This window comes from Salmo salar, chromosome ssa12, assembly GCF_905237065.1.
Source record: "Salmo salar chromosome ssa12, Ssal_v3.1, whole genome shotgun sequence".
NCBI classification, from domain to species: Eukaryota; Metazoa; Chordata; class Actinopteri; order Salmoniformes; family Salmonidae; genus Salmo; species Salmo salar.
In genome coordinates, this window is record NC_059453.1 from 85981312 (window position 1) to 85996838 (window position 15527).

Genomic DNA, 15527 nt, shown 5'->3' on the forward strand with positions numbered 1-15527 from the left:
GTTATTATAATAGTATTAGTTTGAGGAAGCCAAGGCTTCTTGCAAATGCATGCAAAACTGCTGAAAATGACATAACGAGACATCCAGATACTATAGACACTAAGAAATGGCTAAACTTTAAGAAAAGAGATAATGACAAGAAGGCACTTGCTTGTCTTCACAGTCCCCAGGATTCTGGAACTACCCAAAAAGTCAGTCTACCCAGGATGTGAGCCTCCAGTCAGTCAGTCAGTCAAGTCAGGCTGTGAGTATCCAGTCAGTTGGACAACCAAGGCTGTGAGCCGTCCGTCAGTCCCAGGCTGCAATCCTCATGCCGAGGCAGTAACTGTCTGATAGCTGCATGTGGTCAAGGACAGAGGGGATTGTGTTTCATAATCCACTCCGGTTTCACCAGACAGGTCCAAAGACAGAGGCGGCAGGATCCCTGGGCCCTGCTGCTCCATACCACCAGACCCCTCTACAGAGGGCTACTTGCTGACCCCTGGGCCCTGCCGCCAGCATGGCCCTCCGCAAACACACATTCCACAGAGTGAAGTGGAACAGGGGCAGGCAGATCCAGTGCAAATCCCAGGGTACACCTCGCTGTAGATATGTTAGTGCAGCCGGCCAGCAAATAGAGCAGCACAAAGAGGACGTAGAGGCGACCAGTCAGCAGCATGTAGGGGAGGTGGAGGATGGGTGTGGAGGACAGAACCAGGTCTAGCAGGGTTTGGAGGGAGTTGACCACATGGAGGTTGATGCTGATGGCAGAGAGGGGGTGTTTGGACATGGGGTAGTTTCCAGTACAGGAAGGAGACGGTGAGGGGGAACCACTGCAGCCGCAGAGAGGGGCCCAGGGGAGCAGGAACGTAGCAGGAGAGATAAAATCTTCTTCTACTCTGCAGGATCTATGTGAGTTTAGCTACATTCTATTACATTGTTAAGGAGACAAATACAGTCAATGTTTATAGACTCAACAAATTGCATGAGATTTATTTTCTGATATATAAAGTAGGTCTAGACTAGTTATTGATGGGTTATTATTTTAGTTCCAAAGCAATCACACACACAAATCATTCACAAACATGAACCTGATCCCTAGAGACACTGTATTCACATGACATACTGTACAGGCATCTCTACCAGCAGAGACATCTCTCTGCTCTGGCCGACACTCTCTTGGTGATCATGAAGGCAGCAGCCAGGTTCCAGAGGGCACACAGGTAGTACAGGGGTCAGTTCTATCCGGGATCCTTGGGACATCCCTACCCTAAATCCTAACCCCTACCATTATCCTAACCTTAACCCTTACTGAACACTAACCATTTTAAAATTTCAACTTCAGTGGGCTAGGGACATCCCCCGAATAGCAAGGACTGTAGTACAGGCCCATGAGACAGTAGGTGAGGCAGCTGAGGAATAGGAGGGTATACTAAGGGGACATTGAATAGCAGGGCTGTGTACACACACACGAGGCCTGTGTATAGACCAGCATATAGAAGAACTGGCAGAGCAGCCAAGCCCAGGGAGGAATGTTCCACTAGGGAGAGATGGGATAGAGGTAGCATAGGATATGGGATAGAGGGAGCATAGCCTAGTGGTTGAAAGCAGTAACCAAAAGGTTGCTGGTTTGAATGACTTGGCCGACTAGGCGTAATATCTGTTGTTGTGCCCTTGAACTAGGGTCTTAACCCCGATGTCACTCTGGATTAGAATGCCTGCTAAATCAGGGTTTCCCAAACTCAGTCCTGGGCTGCTTAAGAGCCCCATGGAGAGGAGAGGAACGCCATCACCTGGTAGTGAGTCACCAGGGAGGAGAGGAACGCCATCACCTGGTAGTGAGTCACCATGGAGGAGAGGAACGCCGTCACCAGGGAGGAGAGGACCGCCATCACCTGGTAGTGAGTCACCAGGGAGGAGAGGAACGCCATCACCTGGTAGTGAGTCACCAGGGAGGAGAGGAACGCCATCACCTGGTAGTGAGTCACCAGGGAGGAGAGGAACGCCATCACCTGGTAGTGAGTCACCAGGGAGGAGAGGAACGCCATCACCTGGTAGTGAGTCACCAGGGAGGAGAGGAACGCCATCACCTGGTAGTGAGTCACCAGGGAGGAGAGGAACGCCATCACCTGGTAGTGAGTCACCAGGGAGGAGAGGAACGCCATCACCTGGTAGTGAGTCACCAGGGAGGAGAGGAACGCCATCACCTGGTAGTGAGTCACCATGGAGGAGAGGAACGCCATCACCTGGTAGTGAGTCACCAGGGAGGAGAGGACCGCCATCACCTGGTAGTGAGTCACCAGGGAGGAGAGGACCGCCATCACCTGGTAGTGAGTCACCAGGGAGAGGAACGCCATCACCTGGTAGTGAGTCACCAGGGAGAGGAACGCCATTACCTGGTAGTGAGTCACCAGGGAGGAGAGGAACGCCATCACCTGGTAGTGAGTCACCAGGGAGGAGAGGAACGCCATCACCTGGTAGTGAGTCACCATGGAGGAGAGGAACGCCATCACCTGGTAGTGAGTCACCAGGGAGGAGAGGAACGCCATCACCTGGTAGTGAGTCACCAGGGAGGAGAGGAACGCCATCACCTGGTAGTGAGTCACCAGGGAGGAGAGGAACGCCATCACCTGGTAGTGAGTCACCAGGGAGGAGAGGAACGCCATCACCTGGTAGTGAGTCACCAGGTAGGTCCTGGTGGAAAATTGGTAGCAGGTAGTTCAGCATTCTCTAGCTTCAGTTTGTTAGAATGGCCATGCCTGTGGTAAGAGGAAAGAGGGGGGGTGGACTGCATCTGCAGAACATTTATTTTAGGTTTAAATCAAATGTTGAGGATTCAAAGTTTATCGTGTACATTTATATTTTAGTAATTTAGCATACTTATCCAGTCACTTAGTCATTGCACTATACCTGGAGAGCTACGCGCATCACTTACAACCAACTGTTCCACACGAATTGAGTGATCAATCTTATTTAATATTTTCTATACAAAATGAGAATGCATATCATACAGACTGTACAATAATTTAAATACTATTGCCACAACAAAAGGAGAAAAACATGTCTATATCTTCATTCTTACAGAAGGAAATAATGTACTGGGCGTATATATACACAAATTACAAGTTACATAATTCATAGTTTTACACTTTCTCCAATAAAGACCAGTCCTTTCTTTATGCCTCTCTTCCCTGCTAGACCAATGAGTACAGTAAACATAATTCTCCCTCCAATCCCCTTATCGAGCCTGTCATCTTCTCCATGCCGCCATTACAATCCCTTCAGCTCATGTCAAGGTGTCTTTTAATGGATGACTGTAGGGAAGGATGTTAGGATACCCATGGATGATGGTGATGGCCCCACACAGAAAGGAAGGGAACATAGGACCAGGGGCCAGATTCACAAAATCTTCTTATGAAGAAATTTCTTCTTAACTGCCATTTTTTCCTTAACTATAGACTTAAGTTAAGCAAAGTTGCTACTCCTCAAAAATGGTTCTGGGAACATTTCTTATGCTTCTCTTGAAGCAAAAAGTTAAGAAATTAGATTGTTGAAAATAAAGTTCATGGAAATGTTAATTCCAAGATAGCTAAACCCTTGTCTTAAACTCAGGGCAGTGAGAGAAAAAGCAATTGAACATGTTTAATTCACACAAACTCCATCTGAATGTATCAGTACTGATTATTTAAATCCACAAACATGTTTTAGAATAGTAATCTCAGTAAGAAATACGGTAACGTGATTGGCATTGCTAGTTAACACGGTTGCTTAGCAACAAACACCTTGAGAAGATATTTGAGAAGATAGTAAGAAAATCATAAAATCTTAAGATATTGTTGAGGAATTGCAGTTGCGAACTTCTTTTTTTCTTTTCTTAAGAAGCTTCTTAAGTTTTTGCATAAGAAGTGTTTTGTGAATCTGGACCCAGGTCCAGAAGGATGTGTCCATTTTTAGGAGGCAGGTAGATAGGGCAAATCACTCCATTTCAGTGAAGCGGGCAAACATGGCTTTGCGGACAGCGTCTTTGTATGTGTCGGAGGCAGACAGGCCGTAGCTGCTGCCTTTGGTTCCAAGACCAGCTCCCTTTGCCCTCAGCTGAGCCTGTAGAGAGATGACAGCAGGCCTGTGATCAGTAAAGCAATATGACACTGGAATCATTGGCATATTAAATAAAAAAATCTCTATCCATCTTTATATACTTATTTTCAAATATATTGCTTAGGTGTTTAAACACATTCAGACAGTAAGGAAATTAGGTGGAGAGAAAGACAGTGGGCAGGGTGTGCCCAGGGATTGAACCCTAGTCTCCGGTGGGAAGTTGTATATGTGACGTGCCGGGGAATGTTACCTCTACCACGGCTCTGCATTTATACAGCAAACTTAACAGACTTGTTGTATATGAAAGACACCTTAACAGTTTCCTTATGTTTAGCTGTTGGGTTGAAGCAGCACTATTACTGGTTTAACTGGACGAGATTCACCTCAATAGGTGCAGTGATGCCCTGCTGGTTACGGCCCAGACCTCTGCCCTCCTGCCATCCCATGGCCTGCAGCATCTTGTTCCCTATGTTGTCACTGTTCAGACCGTCCTTGGTGGGTTGTTCATAGTTACTGCAGAGGGGGAAATGACACGACAATCATTATTACCCAATCTCATGTCACAGAACATCAATGTAGGTTCTTGAGTCAACGTATGCCTTGTTCCCACTGCAGACCTTAATGTTCAAAAACAGTTTTGTTTTTCAAATCTGTTTTGGAATACTGACTGTCCAAACAGCAAGTTACAAGCAACCAAATCAGGTGTGTTTGTTAAGACGGCAGTAATTTACTGACATGGCCATGCTAGTTGTCATAGTAACGATGGGTGTGTGAGCAGTGGTGTAGGCTGACTGGTGGTGGTGCTCGTGCTTCCTATCAGTCAGAAGTTATGTAGCACGTTAAGGTGACGATGCCTGCCATAGAGGTTTCCCAGTTGCTTTGAATGTTCAAAATCAAAGTGGAAGAACAACGCCTCAAAGGATAAGATTAACCAACTTTCAAAATGAGTCATTTTTGGTTAGCCACAGCAGTTAACTAGCTGTTTAGCACATTCACATGGTTCTTGTCAAACTGTCAGAGTAGCTAGCAAGCAAACATATTCAAAATAACTGTTTAGAAACCACTTGAGGGCAAATATATCAGATCTGACCATTGGCCAGGAATCAAATTTCTATCTGATTTCAAACAACCTATGAAGGTGGTTTGAAATGTGTCTTGGAATATCAGAATATGGATTTGAGTCACTTCAAACCTCCAGTGTGAACAAGGCTTAAGAAGTATGTGCACGGCTTAACACTAGCACTAACATGACTGGTGCTGGCTGTGTTGTGAATTTCTTCTTCTTGGGTGCTGGGGGTTCAGGAATGCCGTATTTTTCTCTCCTCTCCGCAGCCCGGTCCCTGTACTTCATCTGTTCACAGACCGAGAGCAAGAAAGAGACACAGAGTGAGAATGAATGTAGAAACAAACCTGATAACAGGGTTTCTATTAACTGAACCCCAACTAAAACAGTTAGAGCAGCATCGTCTCCATGTCTGAGCCGTTACCTCGGTCTCTCTCCTCTCCTGCTCCTCCAGCTCAGCCTCACTCAGCTTAGATCTGCGGTGGACCTCCAGGTTTTGCTGGGATAAGAAGACAAATAAGTTCAAGACCTTTACACTTCATTCATACATTTCAAGCTCTTGCTTTCCCATATTAGCTTTTCATAACAGTTGAGAAAGTGGACTATTGTGGAGTTCTTCCTTCGAGTCAGTGATAAGTACCTTATGGAGGTCTGAGAGCTGCTGGTGGCGCACCAGGCCGTCCTTATTGGGGAACTGTCTCCTACACAGCAGGCACGCCATCTTCTTCCAGTCTGTCAGCTGGTCCTGCTCACCACCACTGTGCTCCGGCTCTGCTGCACCCCCTTCCTCTGGGTCACTGTCTCCACTGTAGGCTGCCACAAGGCCAACCTGGAGAAGGACAACCAGATGGTTGTACATTAACTAGGTAGCTAGCATACCAGACTGGAAAATGTACTGTAAAATTGCAGCTCATACATTGGAGGCTAGTAACAATATCTTACCTTGGCGGAGTTGGTTGGGGCCTGCTCCTCAGGGCGCTGCACTGCTTCTGACATCAGCATTTCCAAGCTTCCAGCCTGCTGCAAAGTCACACCACAACTCAGTCCACCTCGTCAATGTTAAGATTTCCTGGATGGGTTTTCTAAAGGATTCAAACTATCATGGATAGACAAAATGGCTACCTTCTTCTCGAAGAGTGTGAAGCCTGCGTCGGCGGCTGCGGCCTCTTTCCTCTCCTCCTGGCTGACGGGCTGGAAGCTGCTCTTAAAGTTCTCCTTCTGCTTGTTCAGACTCTTTGCCCAGCGCTCCATGTCCTTAGCGATCTGAAAGGCCAACCAGAACAACTCAATCAGACACACCAACCACGGTATTCAGCAGTATCATTGTGTATCACTGTAATCCATGTGTATTGAATGGGTGTTAAGTCTTGTGTGCTCCTCTGCTGCAGAATCAATTGCTCCCTCTTAGACAAATACACTTGAACAAACTACACACAATTATCACAAATCTAAAGTTATGCTGTCTTCATATCCGAGGTGATCTCAGTGTCCTCTGCCTACCTGCTGAGCCGTCTTGCTCTTGGGCTTTTCTTGTTTCCTCTCCTTGGATTCCTTAGCCTCGTTGCTAGCTGCTGCTGATGCATTCGCACTCTGCTCAGTTTGGTCGGCGGCTGAGGCAGGGATGTACGTCTGCTTCTCACTGTCCCAGTAGAGGTACTGCTGCGTCTGGGAGTTGTAGTAGTACTGAAGGAAAGGAGAAACTACAACTATCAAAACACATACATCCACAGACCACGTCTTCACACAACTCAGATGGCATTGTGGAACAATGCAGAACAGCAAGAGAAAACACAGACTGGTGTGTGGGTACTAACATGTGTATTTGGGTCGTAGTAGAGGCCGGTTTGAGGGTCAAAGTAGAAGCCAGAGGATTCGTCATACTGGTAGGTAGAGGTATCAGGTACAGCTGAGGATGAAGACAGAGTATGGAATATTAAAAGAGTCAAACACCTGGCTTGAACAGAGTACATCATTTTAAATCTGAAAGCATTCCACAAGTGTTCTATTGCTTTCCATTCTGCACTGGAACCTGCAGTGTCAGTCAGACAGATAGGTGAGTGAGGCTCTAACCTGTGTCAGTGGCCAGTCCAGAGAGTGTCGCTGTGGCTGTGGAAACTGTTGCTGTCATGGTCGCAGCTGCCGAGTGAATTCCGGTCTGTTTTGCTTCCAGGTGCTGGGCCAATTGCAGCGCCTGCAAAGACGCAATTTGTAATTGTGGGAATCTTTACAGCGAGCACATTGTGAGTAGTGCAGTAAATAAGGCTGTGTGTAGTGACAGGCTCATAGGTTAAATACAAAGGACTTACTTGTGTGGCAGTGTGACTGATGAGGTTGGGTTGGTAGACCTGTGCACCCTGTGAGATCACCACTCCTGTAGCTGCTGGGACACCTGGAGCCGCTGTCAATACAAGACTCCCAGGCTTTATAACATGCTATTACCAACACCTCTGTTGGAAACAGATAGCAGTTGGACCTTCTCAAATCAGAAGGCTATTAACTCCTTTACCATCCCATATTAAAATTAGACACTACATTATTAGTTTCATTTAGAACTCTGGCATGTCTAGAACTCTCAAAACATACACATACTTAGATAATACCAAAGCATTTGCTACAATTACTTTACCTTTTAACTTTAGTTTTCTATTTTTCCAGAAATTCAGCGTTTGCTTGACGTTATTAAGGATCCCAGTCCAAGTTATATATTTTGCCTCTTTCTCCTCTACACCAATGTTTACTCCCAACACCTTCATAAAATCCTTTGCTACCTTAAATGGAATCTCACACTTATTTGCATTGATATCCAACAAACATTATTTCAGTCTTCTCTATATTAACTTTAGCACCTGATGCCTTACCATACATGTCTATGATTTTCATAATGCTTCCTACAGCCTTCACAGTACAAGTAGTGTCAACAGCGTACTGATGTAGAACACTGACACCACCACCTGGGATTCCAACACCCCTTACCCTCTTTATCATTAATTATTAAAGCAGCTAAGGGTTCTGTAGAAGCACTGTACAACACAGCTGACAAAAGGACAGCCCTGCCTTACTGACCTCTCTACAGGGAAAGTATCTGTAAAGGCATCGACACAGAATGAATTGCAGACTGTACGTTTCCTCTTACCTCCCAGTATTCCGTTCCCCTGGGAAGGGTCTCCTGCTGCCTGCTGGTAGTAGGCTTGGTAGTCCTAGCAACACAGAAAGGAAGTCAGTCAGTCACATTGGAGCATCTGCAATACACCCCAGGGATTTCCAGACTGGGGTAACCTCACCGCTGATCATCATACCTGTGTGTAGGGAGCGTAGCCCTCCTCTAGGTAGCTGTACTCTGACAGATGTCCTTCAGCACCCTGCTGAGGCTTGGAAGGAACACACTGCTTCTTAGTATGTGTGTGGCAAAACAAAAAAACACAGCTGAATGTGAGCGGTGTGTGGGTTACCTGGCTGGAGGACCACTGGGCAGCAGCGATGGCTGTGCTGGCCACAGAGAAGGCACTGATCCGGTTACCGTCTGGGAGCAAGAGATCCCTGAAGAGAGGAGAGTCAAGATTAGAGAGACGCTGCCATCACTACGCCCTCTGAGGACATAATTTACTGAAAACCACTGACATCTGTAACAGGACACTCACTTCCTGGCACTCTTGGCATAGTCCACACCAATGGTCTTTCCATCCAGCTTGAGAGGAGGCTGTAGTCCTTGTAGGATGGTTAGGAGCTGAGATGCCTCCTGTGACGCAGGAAAAAAAACAAAGCACTTAAGACTATTTTACAGAAACATTTATACAGATTTCACTAAATCATGCCAAAGATGAGAAGCACCAGTCGAGCAATAAGGCAATTCATAATCATAAGGGACATCAATGAAGTTAGAGGATGTTCTGTAGAGAAACTCAAATCAAAGACCATATCATGTGTATATGTGGAGACGTCTGCTTAAAGGATGGCGTACCAGAGGGGAGGAGAGCTGTACAAAGGTGAAGCCCCTGTTCTGGCCCGTCTGTTTGTCCTTAATGAGACGGATGTTGCTGGGTGACAGGTTGGCGTAGGGGGCCAGGGCTGTCAGGATGGCCTCCACCGTGGTCAAAGGGGCTATGTTCCTCAGGATGATTGCTGGAGAGGACATGAACACATACAGTCTAAAGTCTCTCACTGGCTCTCCTCAAACCCCCCTCCCCCATGACATCTGACAGGACATTATGGGTGTGTGTGTGTGTCTGTGGGCTGCCCATCTGTGGAGAGGTACTCACTGTCGCCGTAGTAGTCTCCACTCTGCTGGGTCTCTGTGACTCCAGTGGTGTTGGTCTCACCCTCTGTTGAGGCAGACAGAATGAGCAGGGCATTAGCGTCACCTCACCCTCAGTACCCATGACAGAGTCCAGGACATGAGTTAGAAAAAAAAAATCCGCTCCACAGGGATTTGACATCCTCGCTATTCCGCCAGTCAATTCTCACGTACGTTTTCAGCTAAATCTGTTTTGTTCACAATACTAAGGAATATGATTGGTCAGTGTTTATGGGGCCATGATGACAGTCGTGTTAATAGGGTTGGCATTTCTAAAGTATAGATATATCAGTATTTTGTACTGGTCCTGTGCGCAGCCCCTCTTGCCTGAACATTGTCTCAGGCCATCCAGATGGGTGCAGGCAGTGGCTTCCTGGTTCAGGAACTACTTACCAGCTTTAGCTGCTCCACACCTGAAGCACTTCAGCCTCCTCCGGAAATTGTACAGGCCGCACTGCAAGCAACCGGTCACATCATTTTTATTGATAATACAGCTACTTATGTCCAGGACACTGCTGCCTCAGATGAATAGCAAACTAACAGCGGTGCAGCATACGGTACTTACCTGAGCCAAATGCTCACCCTGGCAACTAATGAAATCAGGGATCCCTATAACTAACGACGTGCTCAAACTCATTCGGCAGGAGCTCATTCTGGACTATAAGGTAACTAACAATTGAGGGCCTAACGTTGTCACTACAGCATTTCAGATAGGAGTGGAAGGTAAATATAGCGTGGGCAGCAGGGTTGGACATGGAGTCAAGCCACAGAAGAAACTTACAGTGTTGCAGAGCCAGTCTTCAAACTTGTGTCGCGGGATGCTGTAGTGCATGGCCACACTCTTGCCTTGGATGACCAGGAGTTTCTGCAAGAGGAGGTTCAAAATGTTGGTCATTTCAAGCTTCCTGGCAGGCACAGGTCTCACTCTAGCTGCAACCAAAGAACAAGCAGTGCTGGCAGGGAGGGAAGGGGAAAGGGACCCCCGGTTGGAGTTTGTGTCAAAGACAGATGGAAAGATGTGTATGTGAGCTTGTGTACAGAGGGTTCTTAAGGTGTTTGGGACCCGAGTGTCCAGACTGAGCCGGAGCAGTGTGTATAATGTTAACATGAGAAACACTTTTATCAGCTTTCCAAGAACCAGGTATAAGCTTCCCACAACAGACATTGGATGAAAATGAATTTGCTAAGAAGCACAGCATAAATCAAAGAAATCAAAAGGGGGAAAAAAGTGCTTAAATTTGGAGAGGCCACTGGGCTATAAGGAGTAAAAATTCACCATTTGTTCCCCCGATGGCGTTAGGCCAATTTTTTTGAATCAGGAAACTCTTACCAGCCAGATTGCAAGGTACTACAATCTCAAAGTTGGTTTGAAAATCAAGTGTTTTAAGTTAAATTTCCGATAAATTAGGCTACATGGCTTAAATTTCTTGACATTGAATGTCTTAACTTAGTCTTACACCATGAAAATATTGGGGGGGGGGGCTGAGATGGAATTAGGATCAGTGAAAGGCTAAATAAACCTCTAAAACCATGCAGTCTTTCTGGATACCATATTCAGATTCCAATATTGTATTCTCCAACTAAAAATCCACATTTCCTTCAAAACCTCAGTTCTTATTCAAATCACTTTGGTTGCCATTTGGTTGTCTTTTTTCAGAACCCCAAGGTAAAAAACAAAAACTAGACTTGGCGATTGTGAAGCAACCTGATTGGTCTCCATCCATCGGGTAGCATCTTGCAAGTGATAAAACTCCACGAAGACGAAACCTCGGCTTATACCTAGAGACAGCATTCAAATATAGACGGGAGGAGTGTTAGTCAGAGTCCATGGGCACAACATTCAAACTCTGTCACAAACTGCTTCAGGGGCCAGTACGGCAAACAGTGGGCCCTTCCTTTTGGGTTTTGCCATAGCAAGAAATGCTGCAGGATGACACTGGCCCATACATACTCAGTGTGCCGCTATGATCAGTTTGTTTCTCTCATTTAAAACATCTTGGCTGGCTGATTGCCTTTCTTACCTTTCGCTCCACATCTTAAGAGAAAATAAAATATTGTTTCCTTGCTTGACATTAATTCTTAACAATTTCTGATTTTTATGTTGCTATGGCAAAACTGAAGTCAACTGAAGCAGATTGGCCCTGTAGTCAAATATAGTGTGGGGGAGGGGGGCTGCGTGGAACGCCTGGGTCCCACCTGTCCTTTTTTTCATCAGACGGACATCTATTGGATGGGGTCCCTCCAGCTGGTCCAGGGCAGCTCGGATCTGGACGGCAAGAGAAGGACATACATTAAATCCATAGCCTTACGTTCTGGAACAGGTTTCACTTGACATTATACATACAGTTACTAATGTCTCCTTTCGTTTCACTGTATAGCCTACTCTTTGCAGAGTAGGCTATACAGTAGTGCCCCCACTTCGTCGCAGAGAAAATGACGCAGCCAACCAAACCACATGACAGACAGGTCGTGAGTGTAAAGCAGAGAAACTTACATCTCCCTCTGTAATGTGAAGAGACAGGCCCCGGAGCATGATGGTCTTACTCTCCTTCTCCTCCCCTGGCTCCTCCCTGTATTCCTGCTCAGGGTAGTCTCCATCAGAGTGGTAACAGTCTTCAGATCTATCGCTGTTCCGTCGCTTCCTGTCTCTCTGCTGGAGTGGATGAAACAGTGTGCATCAGCATGGACCAATGCTAACTTTTGTTCTCACTATCCCAAATAGCCCAAAACCTACTGTCCAGAACAGAATTTGTACTGGCTAGGACATTGTGTAGTTCTTAAAATCATTGGGTTCATGCAGGGCCTATAGGTTGACATGCCTTCTCACCATACTCAGCTATTAAATGGGCTACATCTGGTTATTATAATATAAATAAAAGGGGCAGTGCAGTCAAAAATGTGATTTCTGTGTATTATATATATATTTTCAAATCAAATTGTATGTCACATGCCCCAAATACAACAAGAGGAATAAAATATACAAGAATGGAGCTATATACAGGGAGAACCAGAACAATGTGCAGGTAGGTGTATGAGGTATTTGAGGGAGATATGTAAATGAAAGCAGGGTAAAGTGACTAGGCATCAGGATAGATGATAATAAGGTATTTGAGGTAGATATGTACATGAAGGCAGGGTAAAGTGACTAGACATCAGGATAGATGATAATAAGGTATTTGAGGTAGATATGTACATGAAGGCAGGATAAAGTGACTAGGCATCAGGATAGATAATAAGGCAACACTAGATGTTTGAACAATACTGTAAGGACTTGCTTCCATTCAGCCACAAGAGCATTAGTTGAGGTCGGGCGCTGATGTTGGGCTATTAGGGCTGGCTCGGGGTCGGCCTTCCAATTCATCCCAAAGGTATTCGATGGGGTTGAGGTGAGGCCTTTGTGCAGGCCAGTCAAGTTCTTCCACACCGATCTCAACAAACCATTTCTGTATGGACCTTGCTTAGTGCGCGTGGGAATTGTCAGGAAACAGGAAAAGGCCTTCGCTAAAACTGTTGCCACAAAGTTGGAAGCATAGAATTGTCTAGAATGTCATTGTATGCTGCAGCGTTAAGATTCCCCTTCATTGGAAGTAAGGGTCCTTGCCCAAACCATGAAAAACATGGCCTACCTCTTTGCAGCTAAGGCGTTGTTGCTCCTATACGTTTCCACTTCACAATAACAGCACTTACAGTTGCCCGGGGCAGCTCTAGCAGGGCAGAAATTTGACGGACTGACTTGTTGGAAAGGTGGCATCCTATGACGGTGGCACGTTGAAAGTCACTGAGCTCTTCATTAAGGCCATTCTACTGCCAATGTTTGTCTTTAGAGTTTGCATGGCTGTGTGCTCGATTTTATACACATACTTTTGTATATATAGTAGTGTAGTTTTCCTTCACATAAAAAACATTAAAGCAAAACATACACAGAAAAGGGCTTCATTTTCATCAGATGACAACAGAAGTGCAACACTATTTCACTAGCAGTCACAAGTAAATGAGCTAACAATGAAAAAGCAAGGTACATTCATGTTTTTCCTAGAAGAAAACAAAGCCAGCTATATTTCGTCATGTTTTGCTTGAAGTTAATCTTGCATTTTACTGGAGAAAAATAAAATAAAAATAGGCTACACAAGAAAAGAAGCTACACATCAAATCAGACCGCTGTCTGCTGATAAATTCACCAATGGTCATTCTTCATCCGAGTGGAGAAGTGCAACTGAATTTGAATTTTGAATGATGCAGATCATACAGTAGGCTAGCCAAAACGAGTTGTTTTTTTTGTAGCTTCTTTTTGCAGACTACCAACAGTAGCCAGCATTTTGTTAGTATGTTCACTATTGAAGGTTTACTTTCGTAAATCACGTTACCCTAAAATAAATAAGCTCAGCGAGTAGATTGATGGGCACTTCTTTTTCCTCTGGACAGCTCACGTGTGAAGGGATCAACTCATGTACTGCTCGGAAAGTTGTGACTCGCTGGAGCATGGTGGTGTTAGAATGAACAACCAATCAAATTGTTCAAATTGCATGAATTTTCCACTTGTAGTCTTTAATGCCTTTCAATGGTAGAACACGACACTAAAGGTAAATGTTGAACCGGAAAGCAAAAATGTGCCGAAAAGTTACTGGCCCGGTCAGGACAGACGAGATTCACTGGCCCGGGCCAGCAGGCCATCGTTGATACCGGACCCTGATCAGTGGAATCTACTAGTAGTCAATGAGATTGGTTTTGGATGTACTCCCATTACAAGTCATGTCACTGGGTGTCTGACTCAGAACACATACCTCTGGACTGCCTCTACTCCCCCGGCGTTCTCCTCCATCGTAGCGTTCGCTGTGTCTCTCTTCGCCCCATCGGCGCATGTCCTGCTCTCCCCTCTCCCGCCACTCTGACTCACCCCGGCCCAGATCGTTGCCACCGTATCTGCCGCTACGCTCTGTGCGACTCAACCTGTGCACACAGTCAGGCATACACAGTCAAAAGCAGATTGAAATTTGACACACTCAAGGAATAAAGAATGGGTTCCAATGCAATTGTATATCGGTCAAGATAACTTCCAAGTACTTTTATTTACAGTTAGCAATGTAATCCTCCTAATTCTGATTTATTCTTCAAGCTGAAATTGTTGTGTGTGGATTTAGTCAAGAGGGTTGTCCAACAAACCACTGCATTGCAGTCTGGTCTCAGACTAAATACGAAATGCTGAGACCGGGTTGTGCCTTCTCATACTGTGAATGTCACTGATGATGCGCTGCCTAACGCCCTAGCCAGTTTAGTAGGAGGGAGAGTTGCTTACGTGTTCGTGCTAGCAAAGCATGGAATGGTAAACAATAAATAAGCCAAAATCAGCAAGCTAAATGACTTTGACCGAAATATTATTGCAAGTGTAGTTGTAAGTTAGCTAACTTAGTAGGTTCAATCCCGGGCTGTATCACAACCGACGGTGATCGGGAGACCCATAGGGCGGGGCACAACTGGCCCAGCTTTGTCCGGGTTAGGGGAGTTTGTCCGGGGTAGGCCGTCATTGTAAAATAAGATTTGGTTTTTAACTGACTTGCCTAGTTAAATAAAAGGTAAAACAAAAAAGTCACCTGTTAACGTTAGCTGACTTGCTAGCGAGACACTACAGTACCTACAATATTTGTATGCTTATTGAAACTCACCGTCCCATTTCAATGGTTGTCACGACTATCAAAGGGTGGAGATGTGTGGAATTGGGGGACAAGAAAAAAAATATATTATTCCAGCATGTAAATACAACCTAGTTAGCTAGATAGTTGGCTTGTCTGCTAAAAGCAGAGGCAAGATGGAGACACAATGACGTACGCTTCAAGCTAACGTTAGCTAATTGATACTCTTGCCTTGAGCTAGTTGGTACCTAGGTTAAGAATACAAATAGTAACGCATATGAGTACAACTATACAGAAGCATTTTAACTCACCAGTTTAAACAAGCTTTAAAATAGTATACAAATATGTTTGAAAACAATTCAAGGACTTGCACATTTCAAAGGGAAAATGGTTGTTTGACTCGTCAACACTTTCTCCTTCCCAAAATGCTTAGGGCGGGAACGTGGAAAACGACGATGCATGTTGGGTA

At 45.4% G+C, this 15527-nt stretch overlaps 1 protein-coding gene across 3 annotated transcripts; it reads right to left on the bottom strand.

The window, feature by feature from the left end:
* Positions 1–2934: 2934 nt before the first annotated feature.
* On the bottom strand, positions 2935–15504 carry LOC100380672 (RNA-binding protein 5-B). 3 transcript variants are annotated; one of them, XM_014133869.2, is made up of 25 exons: positions 15370–15504; positions 15092–15116; positions 14213–14378; positions 11926–12081; positions 11628–11697; positions 11137–11210; positions 10213–10296; positions 9825–9885; positions 9397–9459; positions 9099–9259; positions 8779–8876; positions 8590–8677; positions 8437–8508; positions 8274–8337; positions 7447–7538; positions 7211–7331; positions 6955–7046; positions 6641–6823; positions 6263–6403; positions 6083–6160; positions 5781–5969; positions 5565–5639; positions 5325–5428; positions 4461–4590; positions 2935–4080 (listed from the first exon to the last, which is right to left on the bottom strand). In XM_014133869.2, exons 2-25 carry the CDS (start codon positions 15097–15099, stop codon positions 3955–3957), a joined length of 2496 nt encoding a protein of 831 aa, XP_013989344.1. In that variant the 5' UTR covers positions 15100–15116; positions 15370–15504; the 3' UTR covers positions 2935–3954. The 3 variants fall into 3 exon arrangements, with proteins under 3 accessions (XP_013989344.1, XP_013989343.1, XP_013989345.1); XM_014133868.2 differs by having other exon boundaries at positions 11926–12084; XM_014133870.2 differs by lacking the exon at positions 15092–15116 and having other exon boundaries at positions 11926–12084; positions 15370–15493.
* Positions 15505–15527: the final 23 nt, after the last annotated feature.

Coding starts and splice junctions, on each gene's coding strand:
- LOC100380672 (XM_014133868.2), bottom strand. Junction 7,539..8,273: donor GGGGAACGGAATACTGGGAG/GTAAGAGGAAAC, acceptor TTGTATTGACAG/CGGCTCCAGGTGTCCCAGCA. Junction 7,047..7,210: donor TGGACTGGCCACTGACACAG/GTTAGAGCCTCA, acceptor CTTCATCCTCAG/CTGTACCTGATACCTCTACC.